Source organism: Drosophila ananassae, chromosome 2R, assembly GCF_017639315.1.
Source record: "Drosophila ananassae strain 14024-0371.13 chromosome 2R, ASM1763931v2, whole genome shotgun sequence".
NCBI lineage: Eukaryota > Metazoa > Arthropoda > Insecta > Diptera > Drosophilidae > Drosophila > Drosophila ananassae.
In genome coordinates this window covers 7,960,163-7,987,160 of record NC_057928.1, presented here as the reverse complement: position 1 = coordinate 7,987,160, position 26,998 = coordinate 7,960,163, and the positions used below count along the sequence as shown (strand labels likewise).

General features: G+C 42.0%; 3 protein-coding genes across 4 annotated transcripts; all 3 read left to right on the top strand.

Annotated features, from left to right (window-relative positions):
- Positions 1-15,242: 15,242 nt before the first annotated feature.
- Positions 15,243-16,983, top strand: LOC6493689 (cell death protein Grim). Its single transcript, XM_001958206.4, has one exon. It carries the CDS (start codon positions 15,664-15,666, stop codon positions 16,048-16,050), a length of 387 nt encoding a protein of 128 aa, XP_001958242.1. The 5' UTR covers positions 15,243-15,663; the 3' UTR covers positions 16,051-16,983.
- A 1,042-nt stretch (positions 16,984-18,025) lies between these two features.
- LOC6493690 lies at positions 18,026-20,493 on the top strand. 2 transcript variants are annotated; one of them, XM_032454319.1, is made up of 9 exons: positions 18,026-18,454; positions 18,514-18,590; positions 18,657-19,259; positions 19,318-19,416; positions 19,481-19,564; positions 19,621-19,740; positions 19,793-20,147; positions 20,208-20,323; positions 20,389-20,493. In XM_032454319.1, exons 1-9 carry the CDS (start codon positions 18,144-18,146, stop codon positions 20,397-20,399), a joined length of 1,776 nt encoding a protein of 591 aa, XP_032310210.1. In that variant the 5' UTR covers positions 18,026-18,143; the 3' UTR covers positions 20,400-20,493. The 2 variants fall into 2 exon arrangements, with proteins under 2 accessions (XP_032310210.1, XP_001958243.2); XM_001958207.3 differs by having other exon boundaries at positions 18,651-19,259.
- Positions 20,494-24,112: 3,619 nt separating this feature from the next.
- LOC6493691 (transketolase-like protein 2) lies at positions 24,113-26,353 on the top strand. Its single transcript, XM_001958208.4, has 2 exons — positions 24,113-25,005; positions 25,064-26,353. The coding sequence occupies exons 1-2, from the start codon at positions 24,187-24,189 to the stop codon at positions 26,114-26,116; spliced, it is 1,872 nt and encodes a 623-aa protein (XP_001958244.1). The 5' UTR covers positions 24,113-24,186; the 3' UTR covers positions 26,117-26,353.
- The last annotated feature ends 645 nt before the right edge of the window (positions 26,354-26,998 follow it).

Here is a 26,998-nt window from a genome sequence, read left to right as displayed (position 1 = left end):
AAAGCTAATAAATTAAGAATAGTATGTAGATTTTGGATTGAATTTGATGGAAAAATAGCATGGAATCTTGGTGTTCCTTCCCGTTTAGAAAAGTCTAAAGAAGTTGCATTAATCTACTGATCTATGACCCCCTAATGACCTTTGTCATGGCTATTAGCCAATCCATTTGACCACACACTGCGATTTGAATCGAAGGACTCTCCCATCATGAATCGGTCATTAGCGGCCACTTTGCAAGGCCATGAAATCGTATTGAAAAATTTCGAAAATTTCTATAACTCTAGAATTTCATGCTCCATTAAATTATCATACGATTCCCATTTCAATAAGCATCCATGGCAGAGCCAAGAAAGAAATCTAATTAAATTAGAACCGAATTGTAGATTCTGGATGTGATCCCCGGCCAAGTAGCAACTCCTGCCCTTTGCTCCTTCCATCTTATACTTTGAACCGTGACGATTTTGATTCGAGTGTCAAATCAACATCATTATTCATTATCAAATACATTTTGATTCTCTCTTTTTGGGGTTTTGCGGTTGATGCCGAAATCACAGCTGGAATTATTTTTGTATATCTTCGAAGTGGGGAGTGAGCTGAGTGGATGAGGGGTTATATATTTAATTGAACTTTCCCCGAGCGGAGGAAGTTTTCCTAATGGTCGAGGGGGTTAATATGTTCTAACAAAGCAATCAATTCGAATCCAATAATTAAATAAAACTAATGATGCCAATGACAGACAGCAGAGCTGCCAAGGGGGCTAATGATGGAAAGTGGAAAAATAATGAGAATGTTAGTGCTATTTATAGTGGGTTTTGTTGAGGTAAGTGGCAAGGTTTAAAAGAGTAACTGGTTACTCCTTCTATCTATTTTCGTATCTACATCGATAAGCAAATATCGATGGCCGAAAACGGCTCCCCCATTGTGCCTCCCAAGATTATGGCAACCACTCCACCTTCGAACCCTCGGAAACTCGGATCTGGCCCCAGACAGATTTTTATGTAGCGTAACTAAACGTTAATTTATGAGTAGAGCATTTCACAGACAGACAGTTGGAGTGGGCGGAGACTTTCACTGGAGTGCAGGAGGAATTAAAAAGAAATTAACACGCTTCCAAAAATTTGTGTTTTTCTTTTTCCGCCGAGCGTATGGAGTGTGTGTGTGAAGCCAAGTGAATTTTACAGACGCCCCCAAAACTGGGCTCATTCTCTTTATCTAATTGAGTTTGTTCCTGGCTGTTTGGCTTGTTGGCTGGTGTCTTAATTTTAATGCCCTCGTAAAAGCAGCGCAAAAATTGAAAGCCATAAAATGTCGGACGAAACATTGAAAATTAAAATAAACACATAAAGAGCAGCGCCGTGTCCCCTGAACTCGGGCGATGTGATACGCCCGATAACAAGTGTAATTCACATATGCAGGCGCCGGGGCTATATCTGTCTGATCTGATCCGCCTTTCATTCAGCCAAGTTAACCCTGCGACCATAAATCAAACGAAGCGTGAAGCGCGCTTTATCCTTTATCCTTTGGAAGAAATGAAACGGTGTTGCGTAATTTACATACGCCAGGAGAAAGTTGTTAAAAATGATTTTAATGGCCGTGCGCGTCACATTTTGTATGCTTGTAAAATGTTTACGAGTTATGGTTTCATTTCTATAATTTATCTATCTTTTTTGAATATGTTTTGAATTTATTATAATTTATAGGGAAAAATGTACAAACATTTTTGTGTTTTATTGTTTAATTTTCAAAATAAAGGAGGCATAGTTGCTCACAGAAAAGTCAAAGTTGAGAAATAAATAAAACCAGACGAACGTTCTCATCGCAATGGCTATTTATTGTGAACTGATTGTGGAATACAATTTGTAGGAAGTATAACTAGTTTTAAGTGTTAAAATTACAATTTAATGGTTTTTTCCGCAAGCTAAAGCCACCACTTTCAGCCCCTTCCTATAATCTTCCGCGAATAACTCCTTTTTAATTTGGAGCCCATGTCTACAAGTCATCTCCTCCCATTACAATTGTCTATTGTTCCATCCGCTTTCGCAATCTACATTAACAAAGCAAACAAAACTACTCAAGCGTCAACAGAAATATGTCATTTAGAAAATTATGAAATATCCACAGAGGCAGCCCCAGAAGAAACACTTAGCAGTAAATGGAAAATTATATGGTGTGTGTTTGGAGAGCCGAGGATGATGATGCCTTCCAGGGTAGGAAAACCAACAAACAGTAAAAAAAGCCAAACAAACATATGAACAGGCCATAAATTAGCCCGCATACTGGCATCAGGTGGAAACGCAATGATTGAGGGGCTAAACAGTGGGAGGAGGCCACTCTCTAGTTCGAGTAAAAAACTCAAGGCTCAAGGCAAAGTGCGATGCGTCAGCTGGGCAAGAAACTAGCAACTAGGCAGGGGGTGGCTGTGGGTGGAAATAGGACACATTATAGGACATGCCATATGTGGGGGAGTCACTAAGGTGGCTTGTTGTCGGGCCATAAAACAAAGTGCTGTCTACAAATAATTTGACTTATTCGTGCAGAACAAATCGTACGTCATTTGTTGGGATACTAAAACTTTTCAACTTGTCTGAAAGTGCAGAGAAAAAATAGTATTCTAAATGATGATTTTGTTTAAAATTAAAGGTATGTGTATTTTATATATTTTGAAACTCAGTGGACTTCAATACCTGTTGGATCTTAGTTTGTGTGGCAAAGGTGTGGGTATAGGACCCCAGATAAAGGTCTATATATTTTTTTGACTGTACCTCCACCCCCTTCGGCAGTTACTTCCCATTGACAATTGCGCAATTAATGTTTTTGCAAAGCGGAGAGTTATGTGCGTGACAGTCGCAGACAAGAAGACGTCGATGGCATTGCCACCGAGCTTGGTGTCTCCTCCGCGGATTTGGATAAAGCCATAAACGTTGACTTCAATTCGAGTTCCAAAGCATTTTACGACTTTACACATGTGCCCTGTGTCCACCCACCCAGCCCACATATTTCAAATAATATTGCAGTTGACAGGCCAAGTTTTATGAAGCTCACAGGCGCAGCGATTCCGGCCCATTCGCTTTTGGCCAAATGAAAGCATAAATTTCGTAATTAATTTGCATATGCGTAGCTCGTTCTACGGCGATATTTAATCATACCAAATTGGCATCATGGCTCAATTTTAATGGCCCACAAAGCGGGAATTTCGAATGGAAATTAAAATGGTAGATTGCTTTCAGAACTAATGAGCGCAATAGAATCATTTCAAAGCATAATATGGGATCATTAAAACTGGAGAAATGGCTCAACTATTGCACTGGCATTTTAATTGCTGTCTCTGAAATAGTTTTCGGTTCATTGGAGGGAGTGTGTGGAAATATATTTTTTATGGCCCTTCCCCTACCCTTTGAAATATTCATGATTGTCAAATCCTTCTTTGGGGGACAGGGACATCACGTCAACATTCACTTCAGACTACCGTAGCTGGTTTTATTGTTATTCATTAATTTTAATGTTTGCACAACCTGCTGCGAGTACTGGGCGAATTGAATTGAATTTCGAGTGGCCAAAGTGCCAGAGTCTGGGCCGCCTGCGATAAAGCCAAAAGAGCCAAGCTCAGAGGGCCAATGAAGCTAAGTGCGGTTATGAACCCTTTTCGCATTTGGGCGCCAAACAAAGGATCTGGCAAATGGGTGAGAAAACGGAGCCACCTTCGGATCCCAGTAACATTTGCGTAATCCAAGTGGGAGGAGAGTTCAATAAACCCTTGTATAGTGCACTGGAAAAACAAAAATATTTGGGAGTAAAAACAAAGTATCCCTTCTGGATTATGTTCACAGTGTAGGAAAACAATGTTCCAGGACATCACAATAATAATAATCCACCGAAATTGATGCGTCGCAAACATGCAAAAGGAAATCGAGGGCAATTAAAAAGCATAGAAATATTCAGTTTATTATTAGAACTAATGCCAAACGACAATTGTCATGGACAGTCCCCTCATTACCTCGCCGCCCGCATTTCGAATGATTTTCGGTACAGTTGCGCCCCACCTGAACATATGTTCGGGGTTTGGGCATTGAGTTGTCATCACCGAGGCCCAGATATCCCAACACCCAGTACCTGTATCAATGTCCGCCTCAGATACACTCCCTCGCATCTATCTGTTGGTTCTCCCCTCCGTCGTAGATGCTCTCGCATCCCTCGGATACCAAAAAGTCTACATTCCGCCCAGACATATGTGCGTGAGGGCGTTAAACTTGCCCGATCCCGAAAACGCAACCATGTAATTTGTTATCCAACAATTTATAATTGCATCAGCAGACAACACGCACATGCCAACCGGAGAGGCATTAGGAGGGCGAGGGATGACTTCGAGTCAAAATTATTATGAAAGTAAACATGTTGCTATATTTGGACAACACTCGTGTCCTAAGTGGGCAGACTTCTGACTCTCAACTCTGACTCCAGGGTCGCCCCTATTCATATCTCTGGCAAAACTGTCCGATACAATTTTATGCTATGCTTAACATTTTGTACATTTTTTGGTTTTGGTTTCTGTGGTTCCTTGTCCCAATCTCCCTTTTCTAATTTAATTTTCCCCTTGATGGGGAGTGAAGTTTTAGTTGATTTATGAATTTTTAAATCAATTTGACAAGTTACTTTTCAGTTTGATTGAACTGGAGCAGACCTTTATTGAAAAATATTTGTCTCGTTTATTATTCTTAATGAGATTATCGTAATGTATGGGTCAATTTCAGGCTTTTAGTGCGCAATCTTTCCTTTAATTCGAAAGCAAAACAAAGTTAATCGAATAAAGTAACATGTTTATATTTCTCGGTTTAAAAGCATAGCTAATTTCTACAAAACCAATTTCCGGTACTTTCACTATTTCCTTTATGCCCAGATATTCCCATAAAAATTTTAACAAATTTATAAAGTTAGTCATAAAAAATTGGCAACCCACATTTGACATTTACAAAAATTTGACAGCCATAAAATATGATACACGTTCCTCGTTTAAAGTCTCTAAAAAAAGACATGCTCTCCAGATAAGTCGCTACTTAAAAAATTGTTTGAAAAATTATATCAAAATACGAGTATTGAAGTAATGCCAGGGCGTGACGAAAGATGTTGAAATGTAACAACTTGCTACCCGCCCGCCTGATCGACAGCAACTTGTGCGAAGAGAAAACTCCGGACACGGACACGTTTTTCTACTCGCCGGGCGCCGCTCTTTTGACAACTCAAGTGACGTATTACTCAATGGGTCCCTGGCTTTGGCTACGCCTGACAAAAGAAAACCTCCCCCTGCCACACTGGATAGTTCTACCAGCACCACCGACGCCCATCATCAATCTCTTAAAAAATGTTTGGAAAAAATCTCGGTTGCAGTTTCCGGAGCGGGGAAGTTTAAAATGTCGAAATGCCAGGCCCTTTCGCTTTTCAACTGCGATTACCAGAACTTGATGGAGGAACGTCGGTCAAAAATTTCATGGGAAAGTGTTATAATTTAAATGAGAGAGGCATTAGTAATTGATTTCTCGAGATCTGGATTTTTGAAAGGGAGAACTTGTGGGAACGGATTGGTTTAAGTTGGGATCGTCATTTCTAAACATTTCTTAGTTAGACATGAGGATTGATTCCGATAGCCCCCAATGGGAAATCCAATCAGCCCAAGACTTATTACATTTCCATATTGAAATAAAATTTATAAAGAAAACTCCCGACTAGATTTTTGGCTGCCACCCTCATCAAACGTTGTAAACCCAACTCACCTCGCCGGGCAAAACTAATTACAAAGCTGGACCACAAAAAGCATCGTGGCCAAAAAGGAGAATCAGTGGCCATGGGAGTGGCAGTGGCAATGCCAGTGGCAGCCAAAAAATTGTTAGCTCGGTTTTTCGGGCGCTGTTTTTGTCAAGCGTGCAAAAATGTCAGCAAGTATGGTAAAAGGCAAAACCGGAGAACCCAAAAACACACAGAAAAGCCAACAAAACCACTCGACATGTCAACTCGAATGGAAACGCCAAAAGGACGCAGGAGGATCGTGGAGTTGGGAAACTTTTTGGCGAGTGACATGAAAAGGACATGTCACACCGTATGCGCACATTAAGTGTAGCCACAATTTATCAAGCCGCATAAATCTAAATCGAGTCTGGGTTATGCCAAGCCAGTCGCATCAAAAAGTCAAAAAGCTAATTTGCATTTAAAAGGACCTGAAAGGGACGCCACCGCAACAATGATGCCATGCAAAGTCGAATATGTGTATATACGTATACTTTCTGCAATATATTCAATTTAATAAGCCAAGATAAATGAAGGGAAACCTGGGCCAAGCAGACTGAGACTGAGACTCCCGACTTGTCAGACATATCCTTCCTTATTTGCATAGTTTTCGTTTGGAGTCCTGGCCATTTTCGTTCGCCCATCCGTCCGCTAGCCCCTCCGTCAGTCTGTCAATATGCCACATGTGTGCATTTGTGCACATGGTGTGCACTTCATCAAATCGACTTCGTCCTGGTGGAGGTCCTGTCCCTGATACTGATCCTGGTCCCCAGTTGATAAGCGATTTTTGAAAGAGTTGTATTTGGGCTGCCCTGAAACGAAAATGAGAAAAGTTAAATTACTTTTGCTTATTTAGATTTAGATTTTAGCGGGCTATTTCTTTTGCAAAGAAAACTTCAATTCCTGGTGCATAAATAAATGAATCTCTAAGCCAAATCTGTTGAGAATTATTCCTGTCAGCCCACCCACTTGCGTTGTCCTCTGTTCACTTGCCCAGTGTCTCTGGAGTTGACAAAATTAGCCCGTAATCAAATAAGTTAACGAGGAGTAACCAAACTGACAATTGGCGCATATAATTGCAGTTTGCTCCTTCTGCCGCAAATACATACAACAAATCAACAATCAGCAAATTTTCAAACCTAATTACATCGTTGAGTCCGCCCAGCTATCCCCCTGGAAAGCCAAAGGTCCTTCCTGGAAATCACAGACCAGGGACCTCGAAGTCTGCGGTCGCAGCTTAGGTTCATCGGAGCGTGTCGCAACTGGTAGCCAATAGAGCAGAAAGCACAACTCAAGTGGCCACTGGACGGTGGACACTCTCGATTCCAGGACATCAGAGTCCTCCGGCCTTAAGAAAACCATCGAGGCGTAAACCAATTTTCGTAGGCGTCGCTTAGGACCGAATTGAGTCACATTCGAAGCGCTGGCAATTTGATTTTTCAATTGCTGCTAATTAGCCTCAAAAGTCTTTTCAACTATTGACAATTTGTGAAGCGTGGAAGAGACTGTCAATTTTAACAGATAGAGACATTTTTAAAGGAACAAAAAGGGCGGAGAAAATGTGAATAATTATTTGGCATGCCACTTAACCATGGAATTCCACTTTCGTATTGGTTAAAATGTTTAATTTAGCCAGTTTAAAAGGTATCAGAAAGATGGTACAAATTTTATTTGTACGATTTTTCCAATCTTTAGACTCCGATCGGAGGGAAAAAGTTCCCTGATTCATAATTGGCATTCTGTTTTTGCATCGGTTATTGAATATTTAAAATATTCGCTAAAAAGTAAGTAAAAATATAAGAATTTGGCATAAAAAAAAGTATTGCAAACGGCGATCCAATTTTTAAGTTTTCCTGCTGGAAAAATGTTCATAACTTGGCTAATACTTGGCAGATCACAAAATGTTATACCTTCCCGATATTAGAACTTCGAGTACATTTATTTTCAATCAAAACCTGGCAACAAAAATGTTGACCCCATTTTCGAAATTTTTCTAAGGCCATCATGATTGTGTCCAAAATATTTTTTGTGTGGTTTTCCCGATGTTTAATGCAGATCGGCGGGGAAAAGTTCTCGGATTCATAGTTTGTATTTGGTTTTCGAATTGGTTACCATATAGTTAAAATATTCACTAAAACTTAGTCAATAGATTAGATTTTGGCAAGCAAAAAATTTTGAAAATGGTGTTCCAATTTTCAAATTTTTCTTATGGAAAAATGCTTATAACTTAAGAACTATTTATCGGAAATATATTTTCGACTTTTTTTCTTGGTCTTCTAGATTTAGCTTTTTCATAAGTTCTCTTGCATTTATGTAGCCATTTTACCCTTTTTTCTCAAAAGCCATTTACCTTTTTGTATAAAAGCCCCCGCCTAGTTAATGGACAGAGAAGCCTATTAGCAACTTTATCCCGCCATGCCACTGCACCTTGCTTTGAATGGATTTTCTTTTTCCTGCACTTTTTTCAGCCGGCTTCCCCCTCCTTGGTTTTGGCTAAAAGCGTGCAAAAGTCCGTGCGAATGACAGCTGTCAGTGGCGCTTTTGCAATCAACGAGTGCCTGTCAAACTGACAGCCCAGCCTGTTGCTCGACTCTCCTCCAATTTTTCACAGCCTTTTTGCCAAAGGCATTTACCCGTTTGTTTCAGTTTCAGGAAAACTTTTTCTTTTCTTCGACTCGGCACTCATTTTGTACGTGTTTTTTTCTTCGCACATACGGTCAAACGCCTACAAACAAAAAGAGGGTGTGGTTCGGAAATGGGGGTAATGCCAAAATGGGGCGGGATAGCATTTCAATGCTCCCCATTCGTTTTTCCCGCCGAGTGCAAAATGCAACAAATGTCATTAAAAACGTGACATAAAAATATATTTTATGCTTACGCCACAACTCGGTGGCAGTTCTCCTCCCCCAGCTTATTTGATTTTATGCAGCCGAGAAAAGTTTCCTGACCCCTTTCCCTTTTTTATCGCCAGCTCTGCTCATTTTATGCTACTTCTCATAGCGGATATAAAATAAAAACAGCAGAAATGACGTATCATTTGGAATAAAAAATACCCTGTTTTGTTTTTAAAAAAATGTGCTTAAAAATCTGATCATGACTAATCTTCAAAAGTGCTAAGATATACTATATGAAATTGTATTATTTTTTTATGTTTGGTAATACATTTTGTAACCAAATCTATATACCCTTCTGCACTCTATTTTAGCCGGGTATGAAAATAGAAAAAACGCAGAATGGCATTTCGCATGCGTTTTCAAGATTGCAGCTTCTGGATTCAGAATTCTGAAGGTTGAGGCTGACGGAGATGAGGACATAAAGACGGGAATGAGGTTGAGGTTACTCGGCGCTGAGGTTGAATGACCTAGGACAATAGATTTATGCTTGGGGTAGTTGTTCCATCTTGATTCCGATGCCAACTGCCCGCTGTGCTGATTAAGGGCGTTTTGCCGTCTTAAAGAAGGGTTATTATGGTTTTTAAATGCTGGTGTGAGGTGACTGTCCCGTTTCGATTGCTTCATTACGGACCTTCAATTCGCTTTCGGGGGAGCTGACTGTACTGCCTCGGACTGTGCTGGGGACCAATTTCCAGGCAATTTGCAAGCAATTTGATGGGCCAACCTGGTGCACCGGCATCTCCTAATGAGCCAAGAAATTCCCATGTAACAATGCCCCAAAGTGAAATGCCAAAATGGTACGGAGAGGAATCGACACATCTGCCATCCGAATATACAGCGTATTCCCAAAAGCCCATTATGGCCAAGACGAGCAAAGAGCTGCAATTTAAGTTGGCTTCTTGTTGCCAGTTTCGTTGGCTGTCTCTCGTTCTGTGTGCATATTAAATATAACACAAAATGCATATTAAATGGCATAAGCCACAAGCAAGGAAAGGTGCAGTTGGCCAAAATCCTCCGGGGTGGCTTAGCCACTAAAACCTTTAAGACCTGACGGAAAGGAAGCGTTGTAAAATTTTACAAGTCAACTATTTCGGCGGGTCTTTCGTTCCGTTCTTCATTTCCCGGAATGGGATACGTGAGCTGTCGAGTTAGTTTGGCAGGGTTAAGTTTATATACCACCGGAGATACCCGGCTTAAGGAGACATTCCTGGGGTATCGAGTGGATTAAACTTTTTAACTGATGCGCCAGATACTTAAAGCTGACTTTAAGAAATGTCTGATTTAATTTTCTCCACCAGAGGAGATTTTTTCACGTGTAATCACGAATGAGACTGCCGGCCTTTTTCAGCTTATCAGCCCGAAGTTGTGTCAGTCTCCTCTGATTGCACTTGCAACTCATTAAAATCTGAGCCACAGAGTCTCATTTGGTCGAATCAAGGAAAAACGCATTAAAAAGGACCAACCCAAAGGATACACAAACAGAGACAAAAGCAGTTTCAAAGAGTTGACATTTGGGGGGAGAAAAGTGCACTTTACACATTTGTGCGTAATGATTTTCCATTAACGTAAATTTGAATTAACATCGAGTGGCAGCCAGGAGCTGTGAGAACACGTAATTACAACACGTCCACCAACAATATCAACTCCTACACCGGACGGGGCCAGATTCATTTGATAAATGCCAAAATGACATTAACTGCATAAACCTGTGAATCCTGCGGAACTGTTGAAAATGGTAAAATATTCGAGTCGGAGCTGGGGCTGGAGCTGGAGCCTCTCATTGAAGCCTGCTGTTTATGGTAATTATTTATTTGTCACAGCCGTTGCCATTTTGTTGGCCTTTTCATCATCGGCCATTAACATAAAATTTTATGTTTATGTCAGCGTTCTTTTTCGGTTGTCACGTTGCTGCATTGCTTTGTATGTTTTGTATTGTTGATCTTTAATGTGGGTATGATTTTACTTAAAAGCTACGCCAAATATTAAATATCCTCCATCAAAAAATACTAATTAGAAAGCTTTTAAAATATGCACACACCTTAATTGAAAACTGATAGTAATTCGCAGCTATTACATTTCGCTGCCGCCACCTACCTCGCCATGAAAAACCGCCACGAAAACCAACAACTCCCAATTTATCTCTTTAGCGAATTTCCTCTGCCATTTTCCGCAATTAAAACCAAACAACCTGGGTGGGTAAGTTTCTAATGCTAAAAGCTGATGGAGTCTTCCGTCCGCCGTCTCCGTGTTCCGTCTAAATAAAATCCACACCGTCTAATTAAACAAAAGCTCGAAAAGTCGAGGTGTAACCAGCATAAATGAACATTAACTTGAAAATAATAAAAGTGAAGTAGCTGGATGGGAGTCAGTCAGTACTCCTTGAAACCCCTTTCCCTGGCTCCCATTTCATGGCATAATAAATGGCTCGCAGACCGATGCGAAAAACTTTTCCTCCGCGGCGAGTGATGAAGTAATGAAAGCGCTGAAAGAAAAATTACAATTCACGAGCGCAGCGCAGTTATGAACTTCTTCACGGTGCTAAATAATGCACACGAAAGTGCTCAGCCAGCCAGGGGTTAAGGTGGAAGGCGCTTCTTCATTAACTCCTCCAGCGCCGCCAGATGATGATGATGAATTTTGTATAAAATGCTTAAATACTTGCAATTTAACTTTTGTCGGGTGTCGTCCGTCTATCCCTTCTTTGTTCTCCAGCTTCCTTGATTTCTTAACTCCCAGGAGGACTTGTCCAGGACATTTCAATATGCAGCTCCGCGTGCCTCCTTTAATTGAAGTAGACTTCTCCTGGGAAGGACACGGTCCTGTCGGGTCAGAAACTAATCATAAAGCTATAAAAACTTTTTTATTCATGAGACTGGGTACTGTATTTTGTGGAATAATTCTTACATTCCCGAATCCTTCTTTAAATTTTTAATACCATTCCAGTGGAGCAGCTTACAGCAACTGTCATTGCAATTGTGCATACAAGTACACATAATTAATTAAGGAACTGACATCTACCGCCTCTGGCAGGATCCCCAGCCCTGCCTTAAAGCCCCATCCACATCCTGCCATTGTCCTTTTCTTCGCGCAGTCATCACTCTTCTTGCCGGCGCCCCCTCAGCCCATTCGTGTGCTAACTGAAATGTCAAAAATGCAAGTGACAAGTGTGAAAAAAGGACGAGCCAAGAGCCAAGGAAAAACAAAAGCCAAATGAGGACACCACACATGGCCGAGGAGTTTGGGGTGGCTTTTCCACCAGGTTTTCTGCCCTCCGTCCGGGGTGGAGTATCATTGTCTGCTTGAAGACGCTGCGCGTTCGTGCAAAGCAAAATAAATTGAAATTTTAAAATGTATGAAATTAATTTTTGGCGTCGGTGACTGGGCTAAAAAGCCAGTGGTAGACACTCGCTCCAACGCCTCAGATGATATCACATGATTATTTATCTTTTACGCACACTTACACTTTGCTCGACACATATGCAAAGGACGTTTGCGTTCTGGTCCTGCTCCTTTTCCTTTTGCAAGTCTTTTTGCTGATCCTGGGCCTGACACTTGCCAACACACTTTGTCAAGTTTTTAGTATGTTGTCAGCTTTTCCCACACCCCTCCTATACAGTTCCTTGCTTTTTTGTCTTAGCCCTTTTAAGCCATTTGTCAAACACTTGGCATGACGTCATGTGTGGGTGGAGTAACAGGAGTCGTTCTAGGGTATTTATCACTTCGATTTGGGCTCTCAGCTACCTCGGTTGTTGTGCGAAAATTTACATATAGATTAGCAAAAGAACAGACACACGAACCGGCACTTGTGATGTAAGCCTTCAATGCACTTTGCTCAGTCCTCGGCCGGCGATGATGATGTCTGCAATCCATAAGTGGAAATCATTAAGAGCCCGGCCACATCTTGTAAACCGGTGCGTAATCCTGCAGAACCAACAAAACCCATCCATGCACTTGTAAAAATTGTCTATATTTATCAAGTAAAACATACATTTAAAGATAATAACTCTTATAATCTATACTCTTGCAAAGAGTTTAGGTCAGACCAGTAGAATCCTATTAATTTCAGCAAGGTTAACATATTTTTCTTCAAGTGCATGGTCAATTGTTTACAGAACAGAACTCGCAGCTCAGGCATTGTTGCCGTTTCCGTTCCAGTTCTCTCTTTCTCTGGAGCTCATTGTCTATGGGTTGGCTGAAAATCCCCTGACAACACTTTGGCCCTTTCACATTGTGGAAAAAGAAAATTTCTGCGAGCAATCCTTGAACAATGCATGAAATAATTGCACAGACCGGACTGCAGAGCTGTGTCGAGAACCGCGCAGAGGTCCTTTCAGGGGGACATAATGACGGGCCTCTGGATATTGGCCGATGATGGGCATTAAAACGCGTATGATGAGGCTTAAGTAGTTACACACACACACGGGACTCTTTGGGTATGTGTCCTGGAAAAGGACTCGTTGGGGTTTAAGTGATGCTAACATATTGTTCGAACATTCACAAGGGTTAGGGGAGAGTTTCCTCCGAGATGATATTTCTTCACGATGATTACTATGTCTGCATATTGCTAAATGAAAATCTCCATCAGAAATTATCAATGATAATGTAGGGTTGGGCTAAAATGATTCACGGACGATGGACAAGGTGAATGCGGAATTAATGTATTAACATCTGTCATGATATACTCCGGGGAATATATATTGCTGGATGAGTTAGCTAACAGGTATGATTGCCAATCATATTTATAAAGCTAGTAGGTAGGCTTTATATTCTTCAGTTGAGTATTTACTGTTTAATTTTTTTTTAAATCTTATTCGGAATAATTCTAAAAGAACTTAACTATTAAATACTGCTTGGCATAATCTCCCTAATTTCGTTTTTAAAGACTTTCCACCTCATTAGCCGCCAACAGCGAAAATATCCATCCATTCCTGCCAACTTTTTTTTTGGTTCCACACCACACAGACCCTCCCAGTTGGGCAAATCGATATCCTGCGACCTTGAGCTTGACATACACTTACACACCCAAACAAATACAACTGATTGTAAAGAGCACGTGCTGCCAACTGTGTCAAGAGCTCGCCCGGAGCCACCCACATTTTCTTGGAGGAGCTGCGCTCCCTAAACTCTCAAGGTCGCACGCACAAAAAGGGAGAGGAAAAGCTAAAAAAAAAATGAAAACGATGTGGAAGTTGGGAAGAGCATGGCAACAAATGCCGGCCGGCGTGACCTTGAAGCAAATTGAGTGAGGAAAAAGCTTTTGCCGGTAGGAGTCCTGCGGAGGAGCACTCACAAATGGCAGCTCTTTATCCTTGGCCGTGGCCTTGAAACTTTGTTAGAGCTCTCCCCAATCACTGGCAAGAGGGTGGAGGAAATATGCTCAATTGGCATTCTACATTTTGCTCCCTACGAGTTCTTTTCTAAAATGTTACAACTTTTATGGCATTTATTGAGCATGAGAACAGAGAAGCCGATGAAAAGGGGTTTTTTATATTAATTTTAAAAAAATTATGGAGTGTAATATAAAAGTAAATAAATTGTTCTCTATTTTAAGTAAATAATTAAGTTAAAATACTTATCGTGGTTGTTGCTACTTTCTCGTCTAACTAAACAACCACAAAGGAATGATTCTTATTTCCTAATCATCTTCAATATCGTATAGTTTTTATCCCTTTTAAGGACATTAGGAAACTTCTGCCACTGCTTTTTGTTCCACAAACTATCCCGGAACAGCTTATCGTAATGGATGAGCTGCAGTCTTCCGAGCAAAAAGGGGAGCTAAAAAGCTGTGGAATCAAACACATTTCAAGGTTAAAATTGTCGTCAGCGGGAGCTACAATAGGAGTGATTTAAATTGAAGGTCATATCGTGGGGGAGTCCTTAGCTTTGGTCAAGTTTAAGGTTGCTTCGGGGGGAATATTCCTGACTTAAGTTGGTTAAGGTAACATTTTATGGATGTGTGTGTTTAAGGTTGGGAGAGTTGAAGGATTCTTGTTCAGCATAGTTTTAAGCTGAGGAGAATAAAAAAAGAATATTTTTAAGTTAATCATTTACCCATTGTAATGTATTGTTTACGGATTCATTTCTTAAACTTATCTAATACCATCCACTTATCTAATATCATTTCTTGTACCTTTTCATATAAATAAATAAAATTCCTGGGAAACAATTGTTGATTCATGGACCCAGAACCCAGAAAACAAACTAAAACCAAGTTCGAATTTCGAAAAAGAAAAACTTGAAGCGGATTTTCCCTCAAGCAAGACCAAGTAAACCAAAGTTAGCCCCTGGAGTTCAAATTCGAAAGCGAACCACCCCTCGAAAACGTAAGCTTACGTTGGATTTAACGTAAGACCACTACGTAAAACGTTTTCCACATTTTCTCTCGCATTTTCCGGGTGTCTCTCGCACTCGCACTCTCTCTCGGGAGGATTGCTTCCCCCTCGAGAATCCGGAGCAAAGGTAACAAAGGCAACCGTGTTTTTTGGGGTGGCACTCCCGGTGGTTGTGGCGGTGGTGGCGTTTCGGCGGTGGTGTGAGGCCTGTGGTTGGTGGTTCAATTGGTTGGTTGTTGGCATAAACAAAGCACACACACAACGCGCACACCGTGGGGTGGTGGAACACCGAACGAGAGAGAGGTCGCGCTTCCTACAGGAACAGAGAGCTGGCAGCTATTTTATAAATGTGACTGCGGCAAGGATATTTGCAGTCAGTCCATGCTGAAGCCTCAACCAGAGAACATTGAATAACAAGCGGAAGCGAAAAACGCACAACCAGAAAAGTTCGTCTCCCAAAAAGCGACAAGTTTTCCTCGTACGTTTTCCCGCCAAATGAGTCAGAGAAAATTCAGAAAGGAATAAAGTGCTTGAACAGAGAACTAAAGACTTGAAGCAAATCAAAGTGCAAATAGTGATTCCAAGCCAAGAAAAATTTTATAAAAAACAAACTTAAACATACAAAATTAAAATATAAAAATATTTTGTATAAAATATCAACAATGGCCATTGCCTATTACATACCCGACCAGGCCCAGTTGCTGGCCAGAAGCAATCAGCAAAGTGCCCAGGATCAAAGGACATCGGCAACACCTGCTGCAGCACCACAGCAACCGCAACAGCAACAACACCGGCAGCAACAGCAACAGCGTCCTCACTTTCGTGCCAACATTTCAGTGCCTCTGGGAAGACAGCAGGGTGCCATGACGATGTCCGAGTTCGGGTGCTGGGATCTTCTGGCCCAAATCTTCTGCTACGCCCTGAGAATCTACAGCTACAATTCCAGCCAGCGACGGCCGACGGTCATACAAATATCCTTCGAGATCAGCAGCGGCAGCCAGAGTCAGGACGATGAGGATGTGACCGATGCCCCCCCGAAAGGAAACTAAACTTGGGTTCCATTTCACTTTTTTGGAGGAATGAAAGTCGAGAAATTTTCATGGAAAGGCAGGCTCAATCAAAGCGCATTGTGATTTCTTTTTGGGTATGGACATGAACAGAAAGGTTTTTGTAAAAAAAATGGATATTTCCAAACAAGAAAATAAGAAAAATATTTTTAAAACTATTTTTGAGAGATAAAGAGGAAAATTCAAAATTTGTCATCGACTTGCTGAAAGTGATATTGATTGTTGGTTACTTTTTTGGGTGTCAAATTTTCCGTTTTCAGTTCAGTGGAGAAAATGTTTAATTTTGCAAGCAAAGGTTTCCCGGTTGGTTCAGCATTCTTTTCTAGATCCGAGCAAGATACGATTCAGTAAATATTTATAATTATCATAAACCTAATCAGTGTCTATACATATGAGTAAAACCACAAATATCGTATTCAAGTAAAAACTAATTGTCAAATTTTAGCATTTCACCTATTAACATGTATGGTAATTAAAGAGTAAACTTACAGATACAGAACTTCAGTACAGAACCAAGAAATGCAGCCAGAACAACAAAGGACAACAACTCAATTGTACAAAATAGATTTTAAGCAACAACAATTTTATATGTTTACAAGAAACAAGAAAATAAAAATACAAAATCTCAATAATCTAGCTACAGAAAATAAAATACAAAAGAACCGCCGAACCACTAAGAAAAATGACAGAATTAAGCAAAAAAAAAAAAAAAATAAACTTTTGCAATTTTGATACAATTAACAAAATTTCAAAATGTATTTTAAAATTATTAATGATTTTAGCAAAATTACAAGTTTATTATTTCCTCTTTGGCATTGCAAATTAAACTAAACATAAATTAATCAAATGCAAAATTAACATTTGTAAGCAATTGAATCTTTTTTATATAAGGAAAATAAGAAAAAATAAATACAGTTTTATAAAAAAAAAATTATTTAAACAATTATTTTGTTATTTTAAAAAATTTTCAGATGAAAAAGGGACTTGAAAGTCTTTCAGAACCTTACAAACACTAACTGCTTTCCAGTTATATCCCTTTGGTGTCCTTAACCCTCTCCTCCACTTAACCCTTTGAGCAGTCAAATGGCCAAGGACACCCGTTTCCTCACAAAAAAGGGCGGGGAGGAGGAAGCAAACATTTAGTGATCTTTATCGGGGAAAACCAATATGTCACCTTGAAAAGGGAAAACACTTTCCATCTAAACGCGAGCGTACTGGGAATTTTCCTGTTGTGTCATGCCAGGCACACTTTGGTCAGAAAGGGTTAAAATCCAAAGGTTACGCTTAACCGCAGATCTCGGTCTGTGGCTAGATTGCCCAAGTCATCGGGTCGCTGATACCGGGGGTGTACCCTTTAACGAATCCTTTAGAACCCATTTAACCCCGGGAGCGAAAAAAAGTGTAACATCTGTGCCGGAGAGCGATCAGGAGTGCCCGATAAGTTCGCCAGTCAAATAATAATTATGCAAACATTTCGGGTCGCTAATTTGCCGCCTATCTTAATTTAAATCGCTCTAAAAGCGCACTGGAACCAGGGCTCGAAAAAATTTTGTTTAATTGTCGTGACATGACAATAAGCGTCCTGGAAATTAGGGTCCTTGGCTGTCCTTTTTTTCGCGTGTGGTTCTCGTGCGGCTTGATTTGTTGGCGTTGATAAGCGAGGGGGAAATTATAGGGTATGCAAATGCTCTTATATTGCCAGTCGCGTGTCCTGGATCGGGTAATTCGCTCGGCTTTGTCTTTCGAATTCCATTTCGCGCCTGCAATTATGCTCGCGAAGGAGACAGTTTATGATAACATATTTTTGGTTAATTTGGTTAAATTGGTAGCACACATGTTGAGCTGATCGGAGATCCGAGATAGCCAGGTGGGAACTGCGAATGGGTGGAAGTGGCCAGCGAGTCACAGGTTGCAAAGAATAATGGGTTTATTAATGGCTTGCTATTTGTTTTGAGTCTAAGCGAAGCAACCAAATTTTGACGTCAATGAATCGTATTGAATTTTAAAAAATTTTTAAGTATGAGCTAGACACCTTGTGTGTCACTTGGCTCGAGGATTTCGATATTAGAACCATAATGACCCCGTCGGGTAACAACGAGGATAATGCCGATTCCTTGAGTGACGATCCGGGGGAGGAGGAGAACAGGAGGATACTGAATTCGATCGAGAGCTTTGACGATGTCCACAAAACCTACAAGTCCAAGAGTGCCCAGCAACTAGGTTCCCAGACAAAGGCTGTCGAAAATTGCGACACCGATCAGCAAAAGGCCAAATCGAGTTCATCGGCCACTTGTTCCAGTTCATTGTCAAGCTCAGAGGGCAAAAAGGGTGACACTAAAGCAGAAAGCGATTTCACGAGCTTCCTGAAGGATATGAGTCTGCGCTAGTGAGTTCCACTTCAGAGTATGGTTTATTACGCTTTATACTTATTTCTTTGTTCCCCAGCTCACATTTTCGCATCGAATCGGGTCAAGGGAAGCAAGAGCCTAGCCAGGCTATGAATTATAGTAACTACAGCTTAAGTGAGTGGAAGTTGTTGATGAAATGTAAATTGTTATTATTGATATCCTTTTTCCCCTCAGGTCCAGCTTGTCAGCCTTCCTGCAGCTGGCAAGCAGCTGTTTCACAAGAACAGTCTCCCACTGTTGGTGAAACTGTTACTTCTGCGGTAGAGATCACCCAGGATGGAGGATACTACACCTACGGGCCGTCCCTGCCGGAAAGTAGTTCGGCCTCCACTGAGACGATCGTTAATCAGCCCACAATTTGTGCGGCACCCACCGCTCCACCGCCAAGTGCGGAGGCTCCAAGTTGCTCTCTGGCATCGGGATGCTGTTGCTGCCCCATGCAGCCATCTGAGCAGCCACCGACCGAGTACTCCTACCAACAACAACAAAATGCTTACCAGGGCCAGCAGTCGATGAACTGGCCCATGAGCGTGGACCCCACAACTGGAATGTCCTACTACGTTTATCCTGGAAATGGAATGTACCCGATGGGCCTTCCAACCATGGGAATGAATCAAGCCCAAAACGGGGGACCTCCCCCAGCCCAATATACAGGAGAAGGTGGGAATAATACTACGGTAGCTAGTCCTTCCGCTCAGAGTGCCAACGGGGGCTATGATATGGAGAGTTTTATGCGAAAATACCAGCAAAGTGTTCAACAATGTTATGCCACGGCACAGCAAGGTTAAAAGTATAACTAGCCACTTGCCAAATATTTTTTGAAAATGTATTTTTAAAACAGGACTTCAGCAGACCTTCGCCCAAGTCAGTGCTCAATCGCAGCCTTATTTTAATAACTATGGCCAAGGTGCCCAGCCATATTACGTTAATCCCAGTCAAGGTAATTTGGAGCTGCTTTCCCTTACTAATTATTAATTAACTTTGTTTTTAAAACCTCCATTTAGCTCCTCCACATTTGCATGGCGGCGCTAATAAAGGTATGACATCAGTTTCAGGATCTCAACATATGTTTGAAAGCAACAATCAAGGTTTTCCATTATTTTTATTTTAGTGAAATATTTTATTAACCTTATGTACTTTTTAGAAGCCCAACCAGCCCCACCTAGCTTCCAAGGAATGCCGCAAGCATTTAGTTCTCCTCTTGGGGCTCACGCGTTTGGTTCTCCCATGGGTGCTCAACAGTTTTATTCCAGTTCTACTATAGGTTGTTTTGAAACTGCTTATATATATTTTATATTATTTTCCTTGTTTCTTAGATGCACAATCATACTTTCCACAAGCGATGTCGATGCCTTCTCCGAGTATGTCGATGCCGGCTTCGAGTTTGTCGATGCCTGCTTCGAGTTTCCTTGGGACCAGTGGGGGGTTCGCGAATGACAGCCTGCAGACCCAAACAGTATACTCATCGGATTACAAGCCCTACTCCACAGAGGGCAACCATTTCAACCACTTCCCCAACGGCATGGGCATCGGCTTGTCCCTCGAAACCTGTCCCGGCTACAGTCCAGCTGGAACCGCTGGACTGGCCGAGATGAGCACCGGAGGTCAGGTCTATGGCATGGGAGGTGGCTACGAAATGGATGCGGGCTCCTATCCTCTGAGTCACATGGGGTAGGATCTGTTCTCTCTTGAGCTATAGCAATTGGAATAAATTTCCTATTTCTCTTCTAGTTATTCCGCTCCTTATAATTTCGATATGCCTCCTTTAGCGGCTGCCTATCAGCAAACTCAAGGAGTGGCCATGGTCAGTCCTAATGTTTCCAACAGCACTCCAACCGGAAGCCACAGTAAATAATTCTACATAAAAATTAATAATATATAACTAATTTATGTAATCATTCTATAATCGAAGCACCAAGCTGAAGGAGCAAGTATCGAAGACAAAGAATTGGGGAAAATATCGCTTTTTGGAAAGATTTTAGAGCTAATAAAGAATAATGTATTTTAAAAATATTAACTGAGAATGTAATTCCTTTACTTAGAAATAGCTTTTCAGCGTCATTAACCCCACTTTGCCATAACAATAGACTCGGACCAAAATGACTCAGACCGAGTTCCACCCACCCAGAACCTGAACTTCGCATGGCATGCACTTTAAGTCAAAGCTAATTACAGTGAGCCAGTCTATTGATTTTAGCCGTAAAGTACACTAACCCGAGAAGGAACCCTCGCATAGAGTAAACAAATGGGAGACATCAGTGACCCAGTTTTCTGGGCAAAACTAAAGCGGAAAAGGCTGCAGAAGTGGTCAGGGGGAAAGAGGCAAAAGTGGAAAAGGGCCAGGCAAACAAACGCCCCCAAATGCGAAAAGCCTGAAAGTGGAGCGAAAGTGAAACGCAATATGACCACAAACGAAGATGGCCAAGACGGTAGGGGATGGCTAGAATATATCCACTTGGCTTGTCCAGGAAAAGAGTCAAATCAAATATCAAAGTGCCGACAAAGAAAGCCCCGCCAACCAGTTAATTGTTTGATGTTAAAGACCAAGCTAAAGCGAAGTTAAGCAAAGCCTTCTTTGGATTCTTTTGGATTGACATTTACTGACTGCATGTTCATTAATCTCATGATTCATTGCCCGAACTCCATACTCCGTACTACCAATTGAAAACGCTAAACTCAAAAAACGTGTGTCAACACCCACAAAACCACAGGAGGTTGTCTTGGGCTAACAAACAAAACGCCAAAGAATTTCCCGATTTCCAATGATTTATTTTTACGAGGCAACACCTTAAATTTGTAGAAACCCGAAGTGCCTTCTATGTGTAACTCCTTCAGTCTCCGAATATGATTAATTGGCCGAAATGGAATTTGGTTCTGGCCAGCGATTTGAACACAATTGCGCTTCATTATCGGTATTTTGGCCAGTGACCATCAGCGGCAGTCAATTTCAGGTCGACAGTCTGGTTTCTGTTTTTCGATTCCACTAACCACAGGTACACGGAAAGAAATACTTAAGGCTTGTAAGAGAACTACTAAGTAAATGCTTAAATGTATTTTAAGTTCTTCCACTCCTAGAAGTCTTCATTTTTTGTTACCTTCAATACTATGGAAATAAAAATATGGCCTAAACTATTTCCACTATTTTTCCAAGTGTCCAGTTCCCGGGTGTTGTTGTCAATGTCCTGCTGAGCTATTATTTGTCTTGTGTGCGAGACTCTGGCTTGGTTGAAATTGCTTTACGCCACTTTTGGGTCATTAACAAAATTGAAAATAGAGACGGACATAAGGAGAGTATTTGCGTGGGGTGAGGATAGCGAGGAACTCGGAAAACCAAGACCACCGGGCTCCCATTAAATCAGTGCCACCTTTTTATGGTAGTTGGCCAATCATTAGACACCAACAGCGTCACAACAGTTGGGTGCACAGTGGAGATTTCCAATACCCCCTGGTTGAGTTTGAGCAGATGGTGGGCATTGATTTCTATTTATCACTTAAGGTGTTGGAGATCAAAATGCCAAATAATTATATAAATATTTTGTAAAAAAAAGCCACTTTAAAGAATGGAAATAGTTGGTAATCAAAAATGTCTTATAATTCATTTAACCCTTTTCCAAGCCAACATCTCAATCGGAGCAAGATTACTAAAGAATTATCCCAGTCACGAGAGCGGCTCACTTCCTGCTCGGGGATAAAGCTATATAATTTAATCAAGGGCACGATTCCAAGTAGGTAGGCACTCAGACAAGACAATAAAAAGGAGCGGAAAGCGAAAAGGGATCACCGTCGCCGCGATTTCCTTTCACATTGAAGAAAGGACATGAAATCAAAGCGTAACAAATTTGCCGGTCAGGACTTTCACTCCGAAAAGAAAGGGCCACGGACTGGAAGGCACGCACGTGACTTCTGAGGCCACGTCCTTTTGTTTGGATTGAAAGCCGATTATGTCCAGGGTAGAAGCCAGGCGGAGGCATTCTCACTTCATTATTATGAGTTATGATGTGCGGACTGCCGGCTGGTCAAGCTGGTCCTCACACAATTATGTCACCCCGGGCGAAAGTTATTAGTTATCCTCCATGCAAATTGATTTGTTGTCTCTCCATCGATACCGCCTGACATCTGAAGGGTGTAACTAATTGGGATCGGCGAACAGGACACGCGTCGCCATCAGATCAAAGGCAGGGGGATGAAGGGAGGCTGTGGAGATCGGTCCCATGCAAATTCTGCTATTCAATAAATGTGCTTGGACATAGGTCAATCGTTTCCACTTAGTCAAATTTCAATGCCTGTCGATAGCTGCTTAGCCTGGGAACATTTATCCCGAAACGATATTCGATTTTCCCTGCCACTCACTAGGAAATTGGAAAAGGAAAGTATGGTAATTGGAACTATCCTGCTTATATTCTATGTAGTTATAATCCAGAATTATTAATAAGAATTAAAATAATTAAATGTTAACTCTTCTATTCTTTTATTAAACCTCCTAACCACCTTTCTCACGGCTATCAGTTTTCATAAAAATTTTTAAAATATTTCCACTACATAAATTCTTAAACCCAAAGGATTTAAGGACATATGAACCCCTTGCTTAATGGCTAACATCAGGGATACCAATGTCTGGGCGTTACAAATGACGACAAATTACACACACCAACTGCTGGGCCTGTGTCTTCGGTCGGGTATTTACAAGAAATTTGCAAACAATATTGATTTCGAAGCGATCAAAATAAAAATTAATCAAAGCACTTAAAAATTTCAAAAGACGCACATGGGTAAGCGAGTCCAATGGCGCGGAAAAGGGAAAGGGATCGGAGCGGAGGGAAACCCTTTTTTATGAAGCCAACCCTTGGGTGACTTTAAAGTGCTCGAAAGGAACTTAACTAATTTATAACTTATGACTGCACGGGCATGGACAATTTTCCATGCCACTACAAAGCGGAGCAAAAAGCCAAAATTTGACATGAGTAGCGGTCGCATAACCCCTCTTCAAAACAGGGTAAAAAAAACTTAAAAGTAAACCCCTCCTCAGTCGGGACATGTGAGTGTGCACATGTCAGCAAGCGAATTAATCGAAGAGAAATGATTTATTTAGCGCTCGGACAGCGGCAAAGGCAAAGGGTTAATATCCAATGCAACCCCTCCAGCAAATTCCAATTCGCACCCAAATCAAATTTAAACTGTTTTCAAAACTGCACTGGGGCGAGGTTTCGGGCCTCTTGTTGCTTCATTGATGGGCATTTATTGGTTCCTAGGGGTTGTAAGTCCTGCATTTCATCTAAAATTTACCTTTTTTTGTGTTGTGCCCACTGCACTTTTTATCCAAAAAATTCACACTGCAATTTTTATTGTATTTCTGGGAGGGATTCTTGCGTTTTACTGTTTTGAGCAGCTTCCTTCAAAATATTTATTGCCTTTGATTTGTATGGGAATTCTCAGTGTTTTGATTGATTTCGGCGGAGTGGATGTTATGACGCACTCAATTTGCCATAAATTTCCAGCAATTAATAAAAAAGGAGAAAACACTAAAAAATTAAAGATTTTTTATGAGTGTGGGAAAGTTTTTTAAGGATAAAAAGGAAGACTCTAGAAAATAGGGTGGCAATAATAAAATAGTATCATTATTCCTCAGATAGGAGAAATGATATGTTTAGGACTCTCCGCTGCCTGAATACTCAAAAATTTTGTAAATTCGGAAGTTGGTGTAGAAAACAAAATGTCGTCCCCAAAGTTAGAGAAAAAGGTGTTGCAGGCCATGAGGGACGTGGCCCAGAAGCTGCGAATCCACTCAGTCACCTCCACCCAGGCAGCCAACTCCGGCCACCCGACCTCGTGCGCCTCGCTGGCGGAGATCATGGTGGTGCTGTTCTTCCACCAGATGAGACTGAGCCTGAAGCATCCCCGAGATCCGTCCAGTGACCGGCTGGTGCTCTCCAAGGGCCATGCCGCACCCATTTTGTACGCTGCCTGGGCGGAGGCCGGTCTCTTTCCGGTGGAGGAGCTGCGTAATCTGCGGAAGGTAGACAGCGATCTGGAGGGTCATCCTACGCCGCGTCTGAACTTTATCGACGTCGGCACAGGTTCCCTGGGACAGGGCCTTGCGGTAGCAGCCGGGATGGCGTACGTGGGCAAATATCTAGACAAGGCCGACTACCGCACCTATGTAATCATCGGCGATGGCGAAATGTCGGAGGGAAGTGTTTGGGAATCCTTGCACTTTGCGGCTTACTATTGCCTGGACAACCTCTGTGTTATTGTCGATGTGAACAAGCTGGGAGTCGTGGACGTATTCGCGGAAATGGAGGCTTTACGGGAGAGGCTGGATGCCTTTGGCTTTCATGCTTTAGTTCTGAACGGCCACGATTTCGACGAGCTTATCAAGGCCTTCCACAATGCGGCCAACACCCCGGACAAGCCCACGGCTCTGCTGGCCAGGACCGTCAAGGGCAAGGACTTCCAGGGCATCGAGGGCTGCGATGAGATGCACGGACAGATCCTAGGAACCAAGGCCACTGGTGTGATCAAGCGCCTCCAGGTAGGTTTTGAAATCCAACAGCAATTCAAAAACTACATCTTTTTTCGTTTCCCCAAAGTCGATGATATCCAATCCCAATGCTCGCTTGCTGCCCAAGAAGATTGGAAAATGTGGCCGCGCCCCGGAGGTCGAAATCACAAACATAGTGCTATGTGCTCCGCCCAATTATCAGCTGGGAGATTCGGTTTCCACTCGCCAGGCCTATGGCTCCGCTCTTTCCAAGATTGGAGCCAACAATGATCGGGTAATTGCCCTCGACGGAGACACCAAGAACGCCACATATGCGGATAAGTTTAGGAATGCCTTTCCAGAGCGGTTCATAGAGTGCTTCATAGCCCAGCAAAACTTGGTGGGCGTGGCGTTGGGCGCCACCTGCCGGCGACGCACGGTGGCTTTTGTTTCCACCCATGCCGCGTTCTTCACCCGCGCCTTCGACCAGATCCGTATGGGCGCCATTTCCCATACGAATGTGAATTTTGTCGGCTCCCATTGCGGTTGCAGCATCGGAGAGGATGGACCCTCGCAAATGGGCTTGGAGGACATAGCCATGTTCCGTAGCATTCCCGGCAGTACAGTTTTTTATCCCACAGATGCTGTGAGCGCGGAAAGGGCTGTGGAACTGGCGGCCAACACCCAAGGTATCTGTTTTATACGCACCACTTATCCGTGCACCACTGTGATCTACAACAACGACGAAAAGTTCGCCGTGGGCTTGGCCAAGATAGTCCGACAGAAGCCCTCCGACGAGTTGCTCCTCATTGGGGCAGGGGTCACGCTGTACGAGTGCTTGGAGGCTGCTGAGCAACTGGAGGAGGAGTGCGTCACCGCCCGGGTGCTGGATCCCTTCACGGTGAAGCCACTCGATGTCAGGCTGATCATAAAACACGGAAAAATGTGCGGGGGAAGGATCCTTGTCGTGGAGGATCACTACCAGCAAGGCGGCCTGGGAGAGGCAGTGCTCAGCGCCGTGGCTGACCATCGAAATTTTATTGTCAAACATCTGTATGTGCCCACTGTGCCAAGGTCGGGGCCTCCGGCCATCCTGCTCGACATGTTCGGCATCTCATCCCGGAACATCGTGAAGGCCAGCATGGCTCTCCTGAAAAAGTGAGACTGCTCCTTGGGGCAGTTTTGTGACTTGAATTATGCCAAAATTTAAAGTATAAAAATTTAGTTTATTAAGTTTCTGTGCTTGGCGGTTTTATAGTAACGATTCGAAAAGTAATCTTTGACCATGCAAGGAAAGCTTGCCCCCAAATGTATGCTTCAAATTCTAAGTTTTTTAGTCCTTCAAATTACAAATGTATTAACTAATCATTGTGATTTATAAATGATATTATAAGACGTTGTATTTATTTTCAGTATTATAATGATTACATTTTTCCCAAATCTTTATTTTGTTACTTTTTTAGGCTACCAGGCTAAGAGTAAAACAGTTAACCCTTTATAGAAGAACCCTGGCACGGCTGACCCTCGATTTACAGCCTGATTTGTGCTGCTCTACCTGAACTAATAAGCGTGCAACGTTAAACTCGCTACATGCCACCGAAATTCGAAGAGAAATTGCATTTGGTGAAACTCAATTGGGTGGAACTAATTTTGGGACTTTACAGGCCTGAAAGGATCTTTGTCGTTGCGTTGGCGGTGGTTTCGATTTCGGTTTCGTTCTCGATTTTGATTTTGACATATTTATTTGGAGCGACAATGGAGTGACCCTTTTGCAGAGGCGCATCCAATTGTAGTTTCCCCCTCTCCAGTAGAGGTGATAAATTTTTGTTGGCGGCTTGAAGGACTTCCGTTTATGGGGTTTTCAATATCTGTCTACTGTTTGGAGAGGGTTTTAAGTCACGTGAACATGGAATTCTCTTCATGATTCAGAAGTTTTTATAAATATAGAGGTATTTCAAATTCGAGTCAATCCCCTTGGTGGTCACTTGTTATCCATCGCCTGGCCAAGGGTCACTGTAAATGATCCCTAATGACATCCGTTGGA

Excerpts from the sequence above, each read along its gene's own strand:
- LOC6493689 (XM_001958206.4), top strand. The coding sequence starts at position 15,664 with ATGGCCATTGCCTATTACATACCCGACCAGGCCCAGTTGCTGGCCAGA.
- LOC6493690 (XM_001958207.3), top strand. The coding sequence starts at position 18,144 with ATGACCCCGTCGGGTAACAACGAGGATAATGCCGATTCCTTGAGTGAC. Across the intron at positions 19,260-19,317 it reads TTATGCCACGGCACAGCAAG|GACTTCAGCAGACCTTCGCC; the intron begins GTTAAAAGTATA and ends TTTTTAAAACAG. Across the intron at positions 19,741-19,792 it reads TTATTCCAGTTCTACTATAG|ATGCACAATCATACTTTCCA; the intron begins GTTGTTTTGAAA and ends CTTGTTTCTTAG.
- LOC6493691 (XM_001958208.4), top strand. The coding sequence starts at position 24,187 with ATGTCGTCCCCAAAGTTAGAGAAAAAGGTGTTGCAGGCCATGAGGGAC. Across the intron at positions 25,006-25,063 it reads GTGTGATCAAGCGCCTCCAG|TCGATGATATCCAATCCCAA; the intron begins GTAGGTTTTGAA and ends GTTTCCCCAAAG.